Source organism: Salvelinus fontinalis, chromosome 22, assembly GCF_029448725.1.
Source record: "Salvelinus fontinalis isolate EN_2023a chromosome 22, ASM2944872v1, whole genome shotgun sequence".
Taxonomy (NCBI): Eukaryota; Metazoa; Chordata; class Actinopteri; order Salmoniformes; family Salmonidae; genus Salvelinus; species Salvelinus fontinalis.
The window spans coordinates 36,176,365-36,199,997 of NC_074686.1; the positions used below are offsets into that span (position 1 = coordinate 36,176,365).

Below are 23,633 nucleotides of genomic sequence, written 5' to 3' on the forward strand. Positions count from 1 at the left end.
TTCGACATACCAATTAAGATCTGGCTAAAAATACTTGATTCAGTTATAGAACCCATTGTCCTTTATGGTTGTCCTTTATGGAGGCCTGGGGCTCGCTCACCAACCAAGAACTCACAAAATGGTACAAACACCAAATTGAGACTCTGCATGCAGAATTCTGCAAAACTATCCTTTGTGTTCAACGTAAAACACCAAATAATGCATGCAGAGCAGAATTAGGCCGATACCCGCTACTTATCAACATCCAGAAAAGAGCCGTTAAATTCTACAACCACCTAAAAGGAAGCGATTCCCAAACCTTCCATAACAAAGCCATCACCTACAGAGAGATGAACCTGGAGAAGAGTCCCCTAAGCAAGCTGGTCCTGGGGCTCTGTTCACAAACACAAACAGATCCCACAGAGCCCCAGGACAGCAACACAATTAGACCCAACCAAATCATGAGAAAACAAAAAGATAATTACTTGACGTATTGGAAAGAATAAACAACCAAAAACTGAGCAAACTAGAATGCTATTTGGCCCTAAACAGAGAGTACACAGTGGCAGAATACCTGACCACTGTGACTGACCCAAACTTAAGGAAAGCTTTGACTATGTACAGACTCAGTGAGCATAGCCTTGCTATTGAGAAAGGCCCCCGAAGGCAGACCTGGCTCTCAAGAGAAGACAGGCTATGTGCACACTGCCCACAAAATGAGGTGGAAACTGAGCTGCACTTCCTAACCTCCTGCCAAATGTATGACCATATAAGATACACATATTTCCCTCAGATTACACAGACCCACAAAGAATTTGAAAACCTAACCCAATTTTGATATACTCCCATATCTACTCCCATACCACAGTGTGGCATCACAGCAGCAAGATTTGTGACCTGTTGCCACAAGAAAAGGTCAACCAGTGAAGAACAAACACCATTATAAATACAACCCATAGTTATGTTAATTTATTTTCCTTTTTGTACTTTAACTATTTGCACATCGTATGACATTTGAAATGTAATTATTCTTTTGGAACTTTTGTGAGTGTAATGTTTACTGTTCATATTTTATTGTTAATTTCACTTTTGTTTATTATCTATTTCACTTGATTTGACAATGTAAACATATGTCCCGTGACAATAAATCCCTTGAATTGAAAGGTAGAGATAGAGAAGAGAGAGAGCTATTGAGCAGGATATACTCAGTTACATTACACTATATAGGGCTGGTATCTCTGGCCCAAATTAGGCCTGGTCCTGGGACAAATCATTCTCATTGGACTTAAGCTCTGGAACATTGGGCCATAATGTAAAATATTATAAACTGGGTGGTTCGAGCCCTGAATGCTGATTGGCTGACAGCTATGGTATATCAGACCGTATACCTCCTCGGGCGTTATTGCTTAACATTGTAATATTCTCTGGTAGAATAAACACTGCCACCACAATGAGATAAAATACATTTTAATAAATTACTTCTTCTTTTTTTCATTGTCATGATATGAATATCGTGTCCTTTCAAGGCAGACCATGGGTCAAAGGCAGTAAAATAGCTGTCATCTCACTAAATAAACACACTAGTTATAAAAACACACTAGCTAAAATAAATTAGTCTGAATAATCTATATGAAATATTGCTACTCTTGTTTGTAGTTCAGTCTCTCGGCTATATGTCTTTGTTTCATCCTTGGAAAAGTACAAAAAAAGTGGAAAGGCTATACCTGTAAGCATCCTATACTGTAAAATACAATAAAACATTGAACTGCCAATGACAAATCCTAAACCTTTTGCCTTAGCTTGCTGCCGTAAAAAGTGAATTGGTTTTCATCCAATAAGATGAAGTTCCATTAACCTGAAATTACAGCAGAAGATACCAACATCGCTGGACTGAACCACAGACATTAGAGGGGTGACCATCTCTGGTCTGAACTACAGACATTATAGGGGTGACCATCTCTGACCTGAACTACAGACATTATAGGGGTGACCATCTCTGGCCTGAACCACAGACATTAGAGGGGTGACCATCTCTGGCCTGAACCACAGACATTAGAGGGGTGACCATCTCTGACCTGAACCACAGACATTAGAGGGGTGACCATCTCTGGCCTGAACCACAGACATTAGAGGGGTGACCATCTCTGGCCTGAACCACAGACATTAGAGGGGTGACCATCTCTGACCTGAACCACAGACATTAGAGGGGTGACCATCTCTGGTCTGAACTACAGACATTAGAGGGGTGACCATCTCTGACCTGAACTACAGACATTAGAGGGGTGACCATCTCTGGTCTGAACTACAGACATTAGAGGGGTGACCATCTCTGACCTGAACCACAGACATTAGAGGGTTGACCATCTCTGACCTGAACTACAGACATTAGAGGGGTGACCATCTCTGGCCTGAACCACAGACATTAGAGGAGTGACCATCTTTTGAAGAATATGTGTACTGCATGGGTGGAGAAATGGGTTGAGGATTCACTCTCCCTCTACTGTAGCCCTTTGATACAGTCCAGAGGATAAATCAGGGATATTCAAATCTGAGCCTGGAGGTCTGGAGGACTGCTGGGTTTTCTGTTCTACCTGATAATGAACTGCACCACCTGGTGTCCCAGGTCTAAATCAGTCCTATATTAGAGAGGAAGAATGTAAATCAGCAGTGGAACTGTCTTCCAGGTTCAGATTTGTGATTGGCTGGGGGAGCTAGTGGTGACTGTCTCAGTTGGAAGGGATCAGGAGGATGAATCCGTCGCGGCTGTTCCTGAAGTCTGCGTTGGCCTGGCCGGCCTTGGTCTCCACGGTTACGCTCTTGGGCTTGCCCCGCATGTGCAGCTGGACGGCCGAGCAGCAAACCTTCACCGGGAGAGGGGTGTTCCTCACACTGAAATACACACACACACACACACACACACACACACACACACACACACACACACACACACACAGCCTGTTAACGGACTGATAATTCAATGATAAACGCTTCATGCAGGAGTACACCACAGTCCCTTATTTAGATATAAAGCTAAATAACATACACTACCGTTCAAAAGTTTAGGGTCACTTAGAAATGTCCTTGTTTTGAAATAAATACAACTTTTAAAGTGTCCATTTAAAATGACATCAAATTGATCAGAAATACAGGGTAGACATTGCAAAGTCAACGTATTGCAAACAGTACTACTATTTGTAACAAGGTTACATACTACCCCTTTCCATCTCTATATGACATGCTGTGATTGGTATGCCAGTAAAGGACAGTCAACACAGCACAGAGAGTCTTTCCATTTGTAATACAAGGTAATAATACCACTTATCTACTTAAGCAATAATGCACCTCGGGGGTGTGGTATATGGCCAATATAGCACGGCTAAGGGCTGTTCTTATACACGATGCAACGCGGAGTGATACATTGGCCATATACCACAAACTCCCGAGGTGCCTTATTGCTATTATAAACTGGTTACCAATGAAAATAGAAGAGTAAAAATAAATATGTTGTCAAACCTGTGGTATACTGTCTTGTCACACCAAAGGTGTCTGCCAATCAGCATTCAGGGCTCGATCCACCCAGTTTACTATTCTGTTTTAATAACTATATCTTGCCTCTCAGAGGACTACCATCCTGGAGGACTACCAGCTTCTCCTCTATCCTGGAGGATGCCTGGAGGACTACCATCCTCTCCTCTCTCCTGGAGGACTACCATCCTCTCCTCTCTCCTGGAGGACTACCATCCTCTCCTCTATCCTGGAGGACTACCATCCTCTCCTCTATCCTGGAGGACTACCATCCACTCCTCTCTCCTGGAGAACCACCATCCTCTCCTCTCTCCTGGAGGACTAGCATCCTCTCCTCTCTCCTGGAGGACCTACCATCCTCTATCCTGGAGGACTACCATCCTCTCCTCTATCCTGGAGGACTACCATCCTCTCCTCTATCCTGGAGGATGCCTGGAGGACTACCATCCTCTCCTCTATCCTGGAGGACCACCATCCTCGCCTCTCTCCTGGAGGACTACCATCCTCTCCTCTCTCCTGGAGGACTACATCCTCTCCTCTCTCCTGGAGGACTACCATCCTCTCCTCTATCCTGGAGGACTACCATCCTCTCCTCTATCCTGGAGGACTACCATCCTCTCCTCTATCCTGGGGGACTACCATCCTCTCCTCTCCCCTGGAGGACTACCATCCTCTCCTCTATCCTGGAGGACTACCATCCTCTATCCTGGAGGACTACCATCCTCTCCTCTCTCCTGGAGGACTACCATCCTCTCCTCTATCCTGGAGGACTACCATCCTCTCCTCTCTCCTGGAGGACCACCATCCTCTATCCTGGAGGGCTACCATCCTCTCCTCTCTCCTGGAGGACTACCATCCTCTCCTCTCTCCTGGAGGACCACCATCCTCTCCTCTCTCCTGGAGGACTACCATCCTCTCCTCTCTCCTGGAGGACTACCATCCTCTCCTCTATCCTGGAGGACTACCATCCTCTCCTCTATCCTGGAGGACTACCATCCTCTCCTCTATCCTGGAGGACTACCATCCTCTCCTCTATCCTGGAGGACTACCATCCTCTCCTCTCTCCTGGAGGACTACCATCCTCTCCTCTCTCCTGGAGGACTACCATCCTCTATCCTGGAGGACTACCATCCTCTATCCTGGAGGACTACCATCCTCTATCCTGGAGGACTACCATCCTCTCCTCTATCCTGGAGGACTACCATCCTCTATCCTGGAGGACTACCATCCTCTCCTCTATCCTGGAGGACTACCATCCTCTCCTCTATCCTGGGGGACCACCATCCTCTCCTCTCTCCTGGAGGACTAGCATCCTCTCCTCTCTCCTGGAGGACCTACCATCCTCTATCCTGGAGGACTACCATCCTCTATCCTGGAGGACTACCATCCTCTATCCTGGAGGACCTACCATCCTCTATCCTGGAGGACTACCATCCTCTATCCTGGAGGACTACCATCCTCTATCCTGGAGGACTACCATCCTCTATCCTGGAGGACTACCATCCTCTATCCTGGAGGACTACCATCCTCTATCCTGGAGGACTACCATCCTCTATCCTGGAGGACTACTATCCTCTATCCTGGAGGACTACCATCCTCTATCCTGGAGGACTACCATCCTCTATCCTGAACGACTACCATCCTCTATCCTGGAGGACTACCATCCTCTATCCTGGAGGACTACCATCCTCTATCCTGGAGGACTACCATCCTCTATCCTGGAGGACTACCATCCTCTATCCTGGAGGACTACTATCCTCTATCCTGGAGGACTACCATCCTCTATCCTGGAGGACTACCATCCTCTATCCTGGAGGACTACCATCCTCTATCCTGGAGGACTACCATACTCTATCCTGGAGGACTACTATCCTCTATCCTGGAGGACTACCATCCTCTATCCTGGAGGACTACCATCCTCTATCCTGGAGGACTACCATCCTCTATCCTGGAGGACTACCATACTCTATCCTGGAGGACTACTATCCTCTATCCTGGAGGACTACCATCCTCTATCCTGGAGGACTACCATCCTCTATCCTGGAGGACTACCATCCTCTATCCTGGAGGACTACCATCCTCTATCCTGGAGGACTACCATCCTCTATCCTGGAGGGCTACCATCCTCTATCCTGGAGGACTACCATCCTCTATCCTGGAGGACTACCATACTCTATCCTGGAGGACTACTATCCTCTATCCTGGAGGACTACCATCCTCTATCCTGAACGACTACCATCCTCTATCCTGGAGGACTACCATCCTCTATCCTGGAAGACCTACCATCCTCTATCCTGAACAACTACCATCCTCTATCCTGGAGGACTACCATCCTCTATCCTGGAGGACTACCATCCTCTATCCTGGAGGACCTACCATCCTCTATCCTGAACGACTACCATCCTCTATCCTGGAGGACTACCATCCTCTATCCTGGAGGACTACCATCCTCTATCCTGAACGACTACCATCCTCTATCCTGGAGGACTACCATCCTCTATCCTGGAGGACTACCATCCTCTATCCTGGAGGACTACCATCCTCTATCCTGGAGGACTACCATACTCTATCCTGGAGGACTACTATCCTCTATCCTGGAGGACTACCATCCTCTATCCTGGAGGACTACCATACTCTATCCTGGAGGACTACTATCCTCTATCCTGGAGGACTACCATCCTCTATCCTGGAGGACTACCATCCTCTATCCTGGAGGACTACCATCCTCTATCCTGGAGGACTACCATCCTCTCTCCTGGAGGACTACTATCCTCTATCCTGGAGGACTACCATCCTCTATCCTGGAGGACTACCATCCTCTATCCTGGAGGACTACCATCCTCTATCCTGGAGGACTACCATCCTCTATCCTGGAGGACTACCATCCTCTATCCTGGAGGACTACCATCCTCTATCCTGGAGGACTACCATCCTCTATCCTGGAGGACCTACCATCCTCTATCCTCTAGGACTACCATCCTCTATCCTCTAGGACTACCATACTCTATCCTGGAGGACTACCATCCTCTATCCTGAAGGACTATCATCCTCTGTCACACACCCATTGTGTAAAAATGGTTTGTAAGTGCAGTAGTTGCATTTTTCTCAGTATGAATTGATGATACCACTTTATCATATTGCAGAAAAGTGTGTGTGAGTGTTTATGCTTGTGTTGTTACTATATCCGACCCTGTATACAGTGCTTGTGTTGTTACTGTATCCGACCCTGTATACAGTGCTTGTGTTGTTACTGTATCCGACCCTGTATACAGTGCTTGTGTTGTTACTATATCCGACCCTGTATACAGTGCTTGTGTTGTTACTGTATCCGACCCTGTATACAGTGCTTGTGTTGTTACTGTATCCGACCCTGTATACAGTGCTTGTGTTGTTACTGTATCCGACCCTGTATACAGTGCTTGTGTTGTTACTGTATCCGACCCTGTATACAGTGCTTGTGTTGTTACTGTATCCGACCCTGTATACAGTGCTTGTGTTGTTACTGTATCCGACCCTGTATACAGTGCTTGTGTTGTTACTGTATCCGACCCTGTATACAGTGCTTGTGTTGTTACTGTATCCGACCCTGTATACAGTGCTTGTGTTGTTACTGTATCCGACCCAGTGCTTGTGTCGTTACTGTATCCGACCCTGTATACAGTGCTTGTGTTGTTACTGTATCCGACCCAGTGCTTGTGTTGTTACTGCATCCGACCCTGTATACAGTGCTTGTGTTGTTACTGTATCCGACCCAGTGCTTGTGTTGTTACTGTATCCGACCCTGTATACAGTGCTTGTGTTGTTACTGTATCCGACCCAGTGCTTGTGTTGTTACTGTATCCGACCCTGTATACAGTGCTTGTGTTGTTACTGTATCCGACCCTGTATACAGTGCTTGTGTTGTTACTGTATCCGACCCAGTGCTTGTATTGTTACTGTATCCGACCCTGTATACAGTGCTTGTGTTGTTACTGTATCCGACCCAGTGCTTGTGTTGTTACTGTATCCGACCCAGTGCTTGTGTGCTGTACTGAAGCTCCTCTGTTACACACCCTATCCTTGAGCTGACAGTTTCCACGGGTAGAGAGGGACGACAGGAGGAAGACAAAGGGAAGAGATGGAACAGATGGGGGGGGGGGGGGGGGGGGGGGGTGACAGGGGAAAGAAGGATAAAAGACTGGGGAAAAGACTGGGGGAAAAGACAGGGGGAAAGACAGGGGGAAAGAGGAGGGAAAGAGGAGGAAAGAGGGGGGAAAGACAGGGGGAAAGAGGAGGGAAAGAGGGGGAAAAGACAGGGGGAAAGAGGGGGGGAAAGAGGGGGGAAAGAGGGGGGAAAGAGGGGGGAAAGACAGGGGGAAAGACAGGGGGAAAGAGGAGGGAAAGAGGAGGAAAGAGGGGGGAAAGACAGGGGGAAAGAGGAGGGAAAGAGGGGGAAAAGACAGGGGAAAAGACGGGGGGAAAGAGGGGGGGAAAGAGGGGGGAAAGAGGGGGGAAAGAGGAGGGAAAGAGGGGGAAAAGACAGGGGGAAAGAGGGGGGAAAGAGGGGGGAAAGAGGGGGGAAAGACAGGGGGAAAGACAGAGGGAAAGAGGGGGGAAAGGACAGGGGGAAAGAGGGGGGGAAAGAGGGGGGGAAAGAGGGGGGAAAGACAGGGGGAAAGAGGAGGGAAAGACAGGGGGAAAGACAGAGGGAAAAGACAGGGGGAAAGAGGGGGAAAGAGGAGGAAAGAGGGGGGAAAGACAGGGGGAAAGACAGAGGGAAAGAGGGGGGGAAAGAGGGGGGAAAGACAGGGGGAAAGAGGGGGGAAAGACAGGGGGAAAGAGGGGGGGAAAGACAGGGGGAAAGAGGGGGGGAAAGACAGGGGGAAAGAGGGGGGAAAGACAGGGGGAAAGAGGGGGGGAAAGAGGGGGGAAAGACAGGGGGAAAGAGGGGGGAAAGAAGGGGGAAAGAGGTGCCTTGGCTGCTGCACAGTCAGCTGAAGATGATCTCTTCTGAAGGACACAGTCTCTGTTTGCGTCCCAAATGGCACCTTATTCCCTACATGCACCCTATTCACTGGTCAAAAGTACTGGAGGAATAGGGTGTCATTAAGAACACAGCCTCCCTCTGCCCCAGGGGATCCTCCAGCCTGGCTGGACCTCTGCACCACACTGGCTCTCTCTCTGGTGAACACAGAGAACCAGCACATGGTCAAATACACAGAAAGACGTTATCTGTCTATTGAACTGGATGGACGCACCATTAAACTGCTCTATATCTGGGCTGGTTAATAAGGAGCCATTTGTGGGTTATCCTGGTAGGAGGGAATCAGTTTAAAAGGGCAGTATTAGCATTTGTCTCAGTATGAATTGGTGATGCTGCTCTATCAAGTTGCAGGAAAGTAACTGTATTTTGAGTGTGTTGTTACTGTATCTGACCCTGTATGCAGTGCTGGTGTACTGTATTCAAGCTTAACTCAAGGCTTCCTTCCAGTTCCAGTAGCTTAGTTTCACAAAGCTGCATGGCATCCATCCTAAGCCACTAACAGGTGTGACCACAGTCCCCAAAGTCACTCAAACCTCTTCTACTCCCTCTTCCTCCCCCTCTACTTCTCCATTCCTCACCCCATCATACCCCTTTGTTCACCAGCAGTCCCCCTCCCAGAGCCACACACAGACGGCCCTGCGGCCCTCAAACCCACTGACCTCCCAGAATCCCTAGGTTTTGATGAATCACATGTGATACTGATCTAAGGAGCAAGGACATATTTATTGACCACCTGCCCAGAGGAAGCTGCCTGGTGTAAACCTACACCAGGGGAATTCTGTTTCAACTTCACACTAAGCTCCGGGCTATGACAGGGGGATTTGACTAATATAGCTGGGCCACAGAACTACAATAAGTTGAGGGAATAGGCTGCCATTTCAGATGCAGTCCAGGCCTATCATTCTACATCTGGGCTATGGTACTGCAGTGTAGTGGGGGGGGGTCCAGATTTCTCAATGAGACAGACTAGGCTAGGTCTGAAATGGCACCCTATTCCCTATATAGTGTACTACTTTTGACCAGTCACCCTATATCGTCCACTACTTTTGACCAGTGACCTTATTCCATATTCCCTATATTTTTCCCGCATTTTTTCTTGTGTGGATGGTCAGGGGGCCGGAACATAATTACAAATAATTTGAAGAGTGCAGATTGAATGCAAGAACCCCAAACAGATATAATATTTGACTAAAACATAATAATTTCAAAACTTCCTTACATTTGAATATGATCACATACTGTATATGTCTCTATTATCAGTGGGAATATCTCGGAACAGAATTCCAAAATTTTAATCCCTCCGAGCTGATTTGCTAGCGTATTTCTGTAACAATTCTCATTGGTGGAAGGAGAGGAGGACCAAAATGCAGCGTGGTGGCCTGCTGGAGGTCATTTTGCAGGGCCCTGGCAGTGCACCTCCTTGCACTAAGGCGGAGGTAGCGGTCCTGCTATTGGGTTGTTGCCCTCCTACGGCCTCCTCCACGTCTCCTGATGTACTGGCCTGTCTCCTGGTAGCGCCTGCATGCTCTGGACACTACGCTGACAGACACAGCAAACCTTTTTGCCACAGTTCGCATTGACGTGCCATCCTGGATGAACTGCACTACCTGAGCCACTTGTGTGGGTTGTAGACTCCGTCTCATGCTACCACTAGAGTGAGAGCACCGCCAGCATTCAAAAGTGACCAAAACATCTGCCAGGAAGCATAGGAACTGAGAAGTGGTCTGTGGTCACCACCTGCAGAATCACTCCTGTTTTGGGGGGTGTCTTGCTAATTGCCTATAATTTCCACCATTTGTCTATTCCATTTGCACAACAGCATGGGAAATTTATTGACAATCAGTGTTGCTTCCTAAGTGGACAGTTTGATTTCACAGAAGTGTGATTGACTTGGAGTTACATTGTGTTGTTTAAGTGTTCCCTTTATTTTTTTGAGCAGTGTATATATATATATATATATTTTACAGTTGAGGTCGGAAGTTTACACACACTTAAACCTCGTTTTTCAACCACCCCACAAATTTCTTGTTAACAAACTATAGTTTTGGCAAGTCGGTTAGGACATCTACTTTGTGCAGGACACAAGTAATTGTTCCAACAATTGTTTACAGACAGATACTTTCACTTATAATTCAATGTATCACAATTCCAGTAGGTCAGAAGTTTACATACACTAAGTTGACTGTGCCTTTAAACAGCGTGGAAAATTCCAGAAAATGATGTCATGGCTTTAGAAGATTCTGATAGGCTACTTGACATCATTTGAGTCAATTGGAGGTGTACCTGTGGATGTATTTCAAGGCCTACCTTCGAACTCAGTGCCTCTTTGCTTGACATCATGGGAAAATCAAAAGAAATTAGCCAAGACCTCAGAAAAAAAGTTGTAGACCTCCACAAGTCTGGTTCATCCTTGGGAGCAATTTCCAAGTGCCTGAAGGTACCACGTTCATCTGTACAAACTATTGTACGAAAGTATAAACACCATGGAACCACGCAGCCGTCATACCGCTCAGGAAGAAGACGCGTTTTGACCTTGTGAAGATGCTGGAGGAAACAGGTACAAACGTATCTATATGCACAGTAAAACAAGTCCTATATCGACAAAACCTGAAAGGCCGCTCAGCAAGGAAGAAGCCACTGCTCCAAAACTGCCATAAAAAAGCCAGACAACGGTTTGCAACTGCACATGGGGACAAAGATTGTACTTTTTGGAGAAATGTCTGATGAAACAGAAATATAACTGTTTGGCCACAATTACCATCGTTATGTTTGGAGGAAAAAGGGGGAGGCTTGCAAGCCAAAGAACACCATCCCAACTGTGAAGCACGGGGGTGGCAGCATCATATTGTGGGAGTGCTTTTCTGCAGGAGTGACAGGTGCACTTCACAAAATGGATGGCATCATGAGGAATTCAAATTATGTGGATATATTGAAGCAACATCAAGACATCAGTCAGGAAGTTAAAGCTTGGTCGCAAATGGGTCTTTCAAATGGACAATGACCCCAAGCATACTTCCAAAGTTGTGGCAAAATGGCTTAAGGACAACAAATTCAAGGTATTGGAGTGGCCATCACAAAGCCCTGACCTCAATCCTATAGAAAATATGTGGGCAGAACTGAAAAAGTGTGTGCGAGCAAGGAGACCTAAAAACCTGACTCAGTTACACCAGCTCTGTCAGGAGGAATGGGCCAAAATTCACCCAACTAATTGTGGGAAGCTTGTGGAAGGCTACCCAAAACGTTTGACCCAAGTTAAACAATTTAAAGGCAATGCTCCCAAATATTTATTGAGTGTATGTGAAGTTCTGTCCCACTGGGAATGTGATGAAAGAAATAAAAGCTGAAATAAATAATTTTCTCTACTATTATTCTGACATTTCACATTCTTAAAATAAAGTAGTGATCCTAATTGACCTAAGACAGGGAAATTGTATAGGATTAAATGTCAGGAAGTGTGAAAAACTGAGTTAAATGTATTTGGCTAAGGTGTATGTAAACTTCCGACTTCAACTGTATATATATATATATTTATATATATATGTATATATATATATATTTATATATATTTATATATATATATATACATACACACACACACATATACACACTACCGTTCAAAAGTTTGAAGTCACTTAGAAATAAAATAATTTTTGGTCCATTAAATAACATAACATTTATCAGAAATGCAGTGTAGACATTGTTAATGTTGTAAATGACTATTGTAGCTGGAAACGGCAGATTTTTTAATGGAATATCTACATAGGTGTAAAGAGGCCAATTATCAGCAACAACCACTCCTGTGTTCCAATTGTGTTAGCTAATCCAAGTTTATCATTTTAAAAGGCAAATTGATTATTAAAAAACCCTTTTGCAATTATGGTGGTGACAGCATCATGCTGTAGGGATGTTTTTCAGCGGCATGGACTGGTAGACTAGTCAGGATCGAGGCAAAGATGAACAGAGCAAAGTACAGAGAGATCCTTGATGAAAACCTGCTCCAGAGCGCTCAGAACCTCATGTTGGGTGAAAGGTTCACCTTCCAACAGGACAACGACCCTAAGCACACAGCCAAGACAACGCAGCAGTGGCTTCGGGACAAGTCTCTGAATGTCCTTGAGGGGCCCCAATCGAACATTTCTGGAGAGACCTGAAAATATCTGTGCAGCAACGCTCACCATACAACCTGACAGAGCTTGAGAGGATCTGCAGAGAAGAATGGGAGAAACTCCCCAAAGACAGGTGTGCCAAGCTTGTAGCGTCATACCCAAGAAGACTCAAGGTTGTAATCGCTGCCAAAGGTGCTTCAACAAAGTACTAAGTTCAAGGTCTGAACACTTATGTGATATTTCCTTTAAAATAATTATATAAATTAGCAAAATATTCTAACAACCTGTTTTTGCTTAGTCATTATGGGGTATTGTGATGTCATTATGGGGTATTGTGATGTCATTATGGGGTATTGTGATGTCATTATGGGGTATTGTGTTTAGAATGAGGGAAAAACAACTCCTTAATCCATTTTAGAATAAGGCCGTAACGTAACAAAATGTGGAAAAAGTCAAGGTGTCTGGATACTTTCTGAAGGCACAAGGGGGTTCCATTTGAGATGCAGACCTGGTGTTTTCGACCTGGTTTCAATCGCTGGTCTAAAGGGGGTTTGGTCTGGTTCATAAATAGGATGATGTTCTCGGCTCCACCATCTGCCAAGAAGACCTCGTAATGCTGTAGCCCAATTATTCATCCTTGTGGAATCTACCGCCCGACAGAACTGGGGCGCAGCAGCAACTCCTGGGCTGCGTCTCCAATGGCAGCCTACTCCCTACCTTGCAGTACTTTTAATCAGGGTCCACGGGGCTCTAGTCAAAAATAGTCCACTTTATAGGGAATAGGGTGCTGTTTTGGACGCAGACCTGGAGGGGCCTGAGGACCACATCTCTATCTCAGCCCCTTCATTTTGTCCCCTCCCTCCCTTTCCTCTGTCATATCCTCAATGCTGTTGGAGTGTGATAATCCGATGTGAACATATGCCTCCATTGTCTCCATTATGGAGAACTATGAGGCCATTTAGTGCTGGGCTGTGGCTGGGTGTATGTATCTGCTCTGGCTCCTGCCACACAATGCTACAGTGTTAGTGATGGTGCTGCAAGGGTGTGTATGTGTGTGTGTGTGTGTGTGTGTGTGTGTGTGTGTGTGTGTGTGTGTGTTTATCTATACTTAATAGTAACCTAACATTTAACCAACTGGGGACATTATGTTAGTCGCCATAAGGAAAAAGGCTATTTCTAGAGGGTTTAGTGTTAGGGTTAGTGTTGTGTGTGTTAGGGTTAGGGTTAGGGTTAGTGTTAGTTGTGTATGTGTGTGTGTCTACATGAGTTGTCTAGGATGTGACTCGCTTCAGGAAACTAGGCGTACTACACGTCACGTCACTAATCAAAATGCTTTATTATTTTTTTGCAGAAATGCCTTCTGGAACATGTCAATTTTCATGTGCCTTAAGGATACACCCTTTTTTTCCAATATTCGCCTAAAATGACATACCCAAATCGAACTGCCTGTAACTCGGGCCCTGAAGCAAGGATATGCATATTCTTGGAACCATTTGAAAGGAAACACTTTGAACTTTGTGGAAATGTGAAAGGAATGTAGGAGAATATAACAGAATATAATCTGGTAAAAGATAATACAAAGAAGAAACCAACCGTTGTATTTTATTTGTACCATCAGTTTTGAAATGCAAGAGAAAGGCCATAATGTATTATTCCAGCCCAGGTGCAATTTAGATTTTGTCCACTAGATGGCAGCAGTGTATGTGCAAAGTTTTAGACTGATCCAATAAACCAGTGCATTTCTGTTAAAAATGTTGTATCAAGACTGCCCAAATGTGCCTAATATATTTATTAATAACTTTATGCACTCTCCTCAAACAATAGCATGGTATTATTTCATTGTAATAGCTACTGTAAACTGGACAGTGCAGTTAGATTAAGAAGAATGTAAGCTTTCTGCCAGTATCAGATATGTCTATGTCCTTGGAAGTTTTCTTGTTACTTACAACTTCATGCTAATCGCATTAGCCTACGTTAGCTCAACCGTCTCGTGGAAGGGACACCGATCCCGAAGAAGTTTTAATAACAAACTTGTGTTCCATCCATAAATAGAAATACAAATAATTAAATTACAAGCCTAGTTGGTTTAGTCATGGAGAAACACAGGAACCTTCCCACTAGCCATGATTGGCTAAGATAATGTATGGGCTGGACATGCCGGGAGATGAGTTTAGATTGGTCTGCCATGTAGCATGCTTGTCTGTAACGTGAGCTGCTCAGTATGTGTTGACAGTCCTTTCTACCATGCCGTTTTAACATTTGAAAGTTAGCCATTGAGAACTACAAAAGCCTTGCTACTTTTCTTTTTTTGATGCCCTGAATTTTGCAGGCGCTATCGACAGATCAGTAGGAAAAAGTGATTGGCTACTTTTTGCACACGCCATGGTTAGTGTGAACCGGAGTGACTTGACACAAAGCTGGCCAAACAAGATTTAGCTACAAACAAAACTGAGTTAAATGGTTCCAGTCTGCCGTGACACCTTCATCCATGTATACGGGTAAGAGTCTAGCTACATTTTCCAGATAAGTTTCTAATTTTGTCAGATAGTCATTTTATTGCAAATTCAAGCATACTGTTAGTTAGCTAGCAAACGTTGGGTTGCTGGCTTGCTAGCTAACATTACATGTATGATCTGTGTAGTAATATTATTAGAATCAGAAAACCATTTGCATTGCATGTTATAGCCTAATATTAGCTAGTTAACATTGAACCTAGTTGGTTAGATTTAGCTACCTGCAGATTGGTAGTAGGTTGAGTTGGGGTTATGCCAGTTCATTGTTTAGCTAGACGTCTAAACAAAAGACTCCACTTCGGCCGGATTATTACGTGACCCATCAAATTAGCCAGGTGTGTCTGGGGGGTGATTACGGACATCTATTGCATTTCATGAACCTGTGTAGATGTCTAGACATTAGTGACTCGTCCACTTAGCTAGATGTGGCTGGTGGGTGGTTATAGCATTTCTTTCACATGACCCATCATTGTAGACAAGTGTGTCGGGTAACCGTAATCAAATAACAATAACATATTTGTAAAATATTTTTTATCTGGACACTTTGTTTTTGATATTGTTACTATGCCAGTACTATAACTGTACCGTTTACACCTTCTGTATCCTGTGCATGTGACAAATAAACATCGATTTTATGTGATATAGCATTTGTTTACCACATGGCCTCACATGTGAATCCTTAAAGAGATGGGTGGGACTAAGGCTTAAGACGGTGTGAACAATGCTGAACGGGTGTAGACAAAGCAAAGCTCTCAAGTAGGTTCTCAAAAGTTTATCAACTTTCAAAGCAGAATTACTATCCCATTGTTCCTCAACTGCAGTGCATTTTCTATCTGAGTCTCTACTTTTATCCAATGTAAAAAAAAAAAAAAAAACATTTTGCTACCTAAGACTGAATCAAGGTGGTCAGTCACATATCATCATTGTTGGCCCAAACCAAGCCTTTCTTAAACAATTTAAGATATTACATCACGTCGCTGACAAACAAAACATCTATGGAAATCAAAGTCTTATGAAACAAACCAATACAACTTTAACTGACAAGGTAACACATCCTTTAACACAAGTCCAGAAAGGTGGAAAAGCTTTCTGCAGGCATCATGTATACACAGGGAGTCAGGAAGCAGGTGCAGAAGGAGAGTTTAATAACAAAGATGCAAGGCAAATGGGAGAAAAAAAAACTGGAGCCGCGTACTGAACATGAAAACAAACCAATACTGCCTGATGACTGAGGCTACTGAGGGCTAAATAAAGGGAAGGTAATCAAGGTGATGAGGAAGTCCAGGTGTGAATAATAATGGGGACCAGGTGTGTGTAATGATGACATCCAGGTGTGTGTAATGATGACATCCAGGTGTGTGTAATGATGACATCCAGGTGTGTGTAATGATGAAGTCCAGGTGTGTGTAATGATGGGGACCAGGTGTGTGTAATGATGACATCCAGGTGAGTGTAATGATGACGTTCAGGTGTGTGTAACGATGGGGACCAGGTGTATGTAATGATGACATCCAGGTGCGTGTAATGATGAAGTCTAGGTGTGTGTAATGATGGGGACCAGGTGTGTGTAATGATGACATCCAGTTGTGTGTAATGATGACATGCAGGTGTGTGTAATGATGAATTCTAGGTGTGTGTAACGATGGGGACCAGGTGTGTGCAATGATGACATCCAGGTGTGTGTAATGATGAAGTCTAGGTGTGTGTAATGATGGGGACCAGGTGTGTAATGATGAAGTACAGGTGTGTGTAATGGTGGGAGGAGGGGAGTGTAATTATGGGAACCAGGTGTGTGTAATGATGGGAACCAGGTGTGTGTAATGATGGGAACCAGGTGTGTGTGTAATGGTGGGAGGAGGGGAGTGTAATGATGGGAACCAGGTGTGTGTGTAATGGTGGGAGGAGGGGAGTGTAATGATGGGAACCAGGTGTGTGTAATGATGGGAACCAGGTGTGTGTAATGACGGTTGCCGGGGCCGGTGATTAGTAGACCAGCAACGTTGAGCGCTGGAGAGAGGGAGTACGCGTGACAGCAGGGTCAACACTGTAGCCTGTCCCAGTTGGCAAGACAGCACAAACAGATCCAGGACCAGGCTAACTACACCTTGTGTTTTGAGAACACATCATATTCATTTGATTCACACATTGCCATACACCTTTTCCTATGAAAACAAGATGACAATGATTCCTCACCATACCCTGATATGACTAGATATGTATTGTAACAGAGATGAGAACATCCAAACAGTATCAATGGGTTAGTAGTTAGTAGTTAGTAGTTAGCTGCCTGTTAGAGGGGCTCTCAGATCCCCTCACGGTATCAATGGGTTGGTAGTTAGTAGTTAGTAGTTAGTAGTTAGCTGCCTGTTACAGGGACTCTCAGATCCCCTCACAGTATCAATGGGTTAGTAGTTAGTAGTTAGCTGCCTGTTAGAGGGGCTCTCAGATCCCCTCACAGTATCAATGGGTTAGTAGTTAGTAGTTAGTAGTTAGCTGCCTGTTATAGGGACTCTCAGATCCCCTCACAGTATCAATGGGTTAGTAGTTAGTAGTTAGCTGCCTGTTAGAGGGACTCTCAGATCCCCTCACAGTATCAATGGGTTAGTAGTTAGTAGTTAGTAGTTAGTAGTTAGTAGTTAGCTGCCTGTTAGAGGAGCTCTCAGATCACCTCACAGTATCAATGGGTTAGTAGTTAGTAGTTAGTAGTTAGCTGCCTGTTAGAGGGGCTCTCAGATCCCCTCACAGTATCAATGGGTTAGTAGTTAGTAGTTAGTAGTTAGCTGCCTGTTATAGGGGCTCTCAGATCCCCTCACAGTACCAATGGGTTAGTAGTTAGTAGTTAGTAGTTAGCTGCCTGTTATAGGGGCTCTCAGATCCCCTCACAGTACCAATGGGTTAGTAGTTAGTAGTTAGCTGCCTGTTATAGGGGCTCTCAGATCCCCTCACAGTACCAATGGGTTAGTAGTTAGTAGTTAGCTGCCTGTTAGAGGGGCTCTCAGATCCCCTCACAGTATCAATGGGTTAGTAGTTAGTAGTTAGTAGTTAGCTGCCTGTTAGAGGGGCTCTCAGATCCCCTCACAGTATCAATGGGTTAGTAGTTAGTAGTTAGTAGTTAGTAGTTAGCTGCCTGTTATAGGGGCTCTCAGATCCCCTCACAGTATCAATGGGTTAGTAGTTAGTAGTTAGTAGTTAGCTGCCTGTTAGAGGGGCTCTCAGATCCCCTCACAGTATCAATGGGTTAGTAGTTAGTAGTTAGTAGTTAGCTGCCTGTTATAGGGGCTCTCAGATCCCCTTACAGTATCAAGGCACATATTCACACGGCATCTAAGAGTAGGATCAGGAACCCATGTCCATGCAATCTTATTCATTACGGCAAAACTGATCCTATATCAACACTCCTACTCTGAGACTCTTTGTGAAAAATTTGATGGGATCTGGGCTGCAACTGTGATGACTGCTACTCCTAATATTAACAACAACAGACTCCAGAACAGCCTGATTACTACACGACCAGGTCCTGAAGACTCAGCTCACTACCAGGGGGCTCAGCGGCTGTCTGGGTTCCTTACTGAGTCACCACGATGCCTGCCCTACAGCCACTTTCTCTAAAACAGAGTCATTTTGCCTGTAATTTCTCTAAATGCATTCCAGCCAGTGCTTTCTCTGTGACAAATTGCAAAGAAACCTACCTAGCAGCATCTCCCTCATAGCACCTCCATAGCACTTGCTGTAACACTATCTGTCTGTGAAGAAAACCATGGCAGGCAAGGTTATTTATAGCAATGTGTCCATGGGGTGTTAAAAGAGTGTGCCCCAGAAATACAAGTATGTTGCTTTGTGGTTGAATGGTTTAAATAAGATAAAAATGAGAACAAACTCATCCCAAAGAATGAAAACTCACTAAACTGACATTCACTCTCTCCCCTCATCCCTCCCCTCATCCTTCTCCCCTCATCCCTCTCTCCCTCCCTCCCCTCATCCCTCTCTCCCTCCCCTCATCCTTCTCTCCCTCCCTCCCGCCATTCACTCTCTCCCCCCTCATCCCTCTCTCTCCCTTCACTCTATTCCCTCATCCCTCTCTCCCTGCCTATCCCTCATCCGTTTCCCTCCCTTCACACACTCCCCTCATCCCTCTATCCCCCCTCTCCCTCCCCTCATTCCTCTCCCTCCCTCCACACTCCTTCATCCCTCTCCCTCCCTACACACGCTCCCCTCATCCCTCTATCCCTTCCCCCGCTCCCTCCCTTCACACACTCCCCTTATCTCTCTCCCTCCCTCCACCCACTCTCTCATCATTCCTCTCCCCTCCCTTCACACTATCCCCTCATCCCTCCCTTCTTTCACTCACTCTCCCCTCATCACTCTCTCCCTTCACTCACTCACTCTCCCCTCATCCCTCTCTCCCTCCCTTCATCCAGGCAGGTATAATTGGCCGTCAGAAGGGGATCAAACAGCATATCTGTCAGTCGGTCGACCCCTCTATCTAGCCAACTATTCCACCATGAGAGACAGGCCCTCTATCTAGCCAACTATTCCACCATGAGAGACAGGCCCTCTATCTAGCCAACTATTCCACCATGAGAGACAGGCCCTCTATCTAGCCAACTATTCCACCATGAGAGACAGGCCCTCTATCTAGCCAACTATTCCACCATGAGAGACAGGCCCTCTATCTAGCCAACTCTCCCATCATGAGAGACAGGTCAGGCCCTCTACCTAGCCAACTCTCCCACCATGAGAGACAGGTCAGGCCCTCTACCTAGCCAACTCTCCCACCATGAGAGACAGGTCAGGCCCTCTACCTAGCCAACTCTCCCACCATGAGAGACAGGTCAGGCCCTCTACCTAGCCAACTCTCCCATCATGAGAGACAGGTCAGGCCCTCTACCTAGCCAACTCTCCCACCATGAGAGACAGGTCAGGCCCTCTACCTAGCCAACTCTCCCACCATGAGAGACAGGTCAGGCCCTCTACCTAGCCAACTCTCCCATCATGAGAGACAGGTCAGGCCCTCTACCTAGCCAACTCTCCCACCATGAGAGACAGGTCAGGCCCTCTACCTAGCCAACTCTCCCACCATGAGAGACAGGTCAGGCCCTCTACCTAGCCAACTCTCCCACCATGAGAGACAGGTCAGGCCCTCTACCTAGCCAACTCTCCCACCATGAGAGACAGGTCAGGCCCTCTACCTAGCCAACTCTCCCACCATGAGAGATAGTGATGGAGTAGGAAATAAAGAGTCATTTAAAGCTGGATGACAAGGTCATGGATGGAAGAGTCATTTAAAGCTGAATGAAGAGGTCATGGATGGAAGAGTCATTTAAAGCTGGATGAAGAGGTCATGGATGGAAGAGTCATTTAAAGCTGGATGAAGAGGTCATGGATGGAAGAGTCATTTAAAGCTGGATGAAGAGGTCATGGATGGAAGAGTCATTTAAAGCTGGATGAAGAGGTCATGGATGGAAGAGTCATTTAAAGCTGGATGAAGAGGTGATGGATGGAAGAGTCATTTAAAGCTGGATGCAAGAGGTCATGGATGGAAGAGTCATTTAAAGCTGGATGCAAGAGGTCATGGATGGAAGAGTCATTTAAAGCTGGATGCAAGAGGTCATGGATGGAAGAGTCATTTAAAGCTGGATGCAAGAGGTCATGGATGGACAGATTTTTGGACAGGAATCTCCTGAGTGTTTGAAAGATGAATGATGGTAGTTTACCAGACCGCTAAAGACCCGGACTGTTCCTCAATTCATCATGTCTTTATCTCATGGAACTACCCTCTCGACTTCTTGTTCTTCAGAGATTCACTTTCACAGGTGAGAAACAGGCCCAGTGTGGAGCCTAGGACATGTTTAACACCTCAGTACAGAGTAGCACAGCAACTCATTCACACCACAGTTCCACAGTGGTAAAACAACTAATTCGCACTAGAGGCCTTCATGGGTCCAAAAAGTTGGACCCATACCGAAATGGACCTGGGGCTTTTCCACCAGGACCCGAGGACAATTAGACCCGATCCGATCGAAGTAGGGGAAGCAGCATAAAAGTCCTTTTTTAAGCTACTTTAATGACTGGAGCTGATAAAGCACGAGGGAAGGGAGATATGTGCCGTACTGTGAGAGACATGGTGAGCAGGGAGGGAGATATGTGACACAGCAACCAACCAACCAAGACGACTCATTACTAGTAGCTACCATAGCTAGGTTTTTTATCATCCAATACGATGATGTAGTACCTCTATTGACTGTATCAAACCAGGAGAAGCTAGTTAAGCTTGCTAACGTTGGCTAGCTAGGCTAATCGAGGCTGCAGTGCATGTCCCAAAGCCGCCTGCCCCAAGCCCCAAAGCCGCCCGCCCCAATCCAATCGATTCCGCCTGCAATCTAAATTCGCACTTCCTCCTTAGCTGCCTGGCAAACATCGCTCGGGCAACGGCAGCATCTGCGGCCTCTACAGAGAGGGCAGTGTAGGGTGGGTAGGAGGAGGATACTATTAGGGTGTTAGACTGGGCAGAGGATGAGCCAGGGGGCTTGTTAAGACAGGGATGACCATTGGCCCGACAGCCCTCCAACCAACCGCCCACTGATGTAGCATTGTGATCGACATCAATATCACCACCAGAGGCCCATCTCAACCAGCTGGCCCCTTAACCTACATACACATATACACTAATATGTGAGCATGTACTGCAAAAACACCACGGTGTGCAAACACATGGACTCAATTGAATTGGGTAGGGGATGGGCAGGGGGCTTGTTTTGGCATGGAGGACCAGACTGGCCAAACGGCACCCTGATGTTACGTTGTCGTCATCACCATCACCACCAACACAGACCAATCTCAACCAGCTGGCCCCTGCATCTGGAGTCTCATCAGGGTGCATTCTGGGAGAAAAACAATTACTCATGTAGGTTAGAGCAAAAACACCACATGTTGAGTGCCCCCCCCCCCCCCCCCCCCCCCCTTGCTGATAGCTACATGTTTTGGGGAAAAATTTATTTACTATGACTGTGATATGTTTTTGTCCCACCTAGATGTGTTAAGATGGATGCACTAACTGTAAGTCTCTCTGGGATAAGAGTGTCTACTAAAATGACACATGTATTTGTTATATAGTCTAATATGTGTTAACATGACAAAAAAAATACCAAGTTTTCTGATCATGGACTCAAATGAACATAAATAAACATCTCCAGCAACATTAACATATGTGGAAGAGACACGGTTCTGTGTTTTGTGGTAAAAAAAAAGATGGAGGAAGATAATTGTTTCCAATGACATCATCGTCGTGCATCGTGTTATTTTAACCAATTATGAGTAGGCGTTTCCTACTAATTGGTTGAGGATGTCATTGGAAACACTAATCTTCCTCTCTATAGAAAGGTGTCATTTTCACCAACACGTATGTGGATGTTGGGGTGGTGCTGGAGAGGATGAATATGAAGTACATTTTTTTTTTTTTAAATGTCCCTTTAACCGACGCTCATATAATCTAATGTGTATTTGTTTATACCTATTAGCTGTGTGGCTACCGGGTACATTGGAGGATGTATTCTGAGGAGCAAAACAAGGACTCAGCAGCAGAAACAGCACATGTTGTGGGCGAGCACAGATTCAAACGTGTTTACCAGTTAGGTGTGCTGTTACATGATAGGTTGAACCATAAATATGCGCCCCATACCACGGTGAGTAATAGCATTAGCTTAAATCATTTCCTTGGATCCGATTAATGGAGTCTTGGACGCCGTAGAACATCGCACGCACGCACACGCACACGCACACGCACACACACACACACACACACACGAGCAGATTACCTCACTACTCAAGTCAATCAGAGAGAGGGAATATAGAGAGTGTCGCACTGCAACAGTCAGATTGACGATGATATTAGGCTACCAGGAATGAACTGGGCCGTGGTAGCTTCCTAGGGGCTGCTGCTGCGGTCAGAACGTCTGCTGTCCGACTAGGCTACCAGGAATGAACTGGGCCGTGGTAGCTTCCTAGGGGCTGCTGCTGCGGTCAGAACGTCTGCTGTCCGACTAGGCTACCAGGAATGAACTGGGCCGTGGTAGCTTCCTAGGGGCTGCTGCTGCGGTCAGAACGTCTGCTGTCCGACTAGGCTACCAGGAATGAACTGGGCCGTGGTAGCTTCCTAGGGGCTGCTGCTGCGGTCAGAACGTCTGCTGTCCGACTAGGCTACCAGGAATGAACTGGGCCGTGGTAGCTTCCTAGGGGCTGCTGCTGCGGTCAGAACGTCTGTGTGAAATGCAGCTGAACTGTTTGATGTGAACATGTGAAAACATCCTCATGGAAAGATGGCAGAGCTGGTTCGCTCGCTCTCTCTCACCTGCTTGTTTTAAAAATATATATCTTTAGTTGAAACTATTCCACCAAGGGTATTTAACTTCCATTGATAAATCTCAGTCTTTTGACTAAATAAAACTTTGGAATCTCCTTTCAGAATTGGCACACTCCCTTTTAGATTTT

General features: G+C 45.8%; 1 protein-coding gene across 1 annotated transcript in view; it reads right to left on the reverse strand.

Moving 5' to 3' along the window:
- Positions 1-941: 941 nt before the first annotated feature.
- The window catches only part of LOC129820347 (unconventional myosin-Ig-like), a 73,597-nt gene continuing 50,905 nt past the window's right edge, over positions 942-23,633 (reverse strand). Inside the window, exon 22 of the mRNA XM_055877414.1 lies at positions 942-2,868. Within this exon, the coding sequence (XP_055733389.1) occupies positions 2,706-2,868 (163 nt within the window). The 3' untranslated portion in view covers positions 942-2,705. The remainder of the gene's footprint in view (positions 2,869-23,633) is intronic.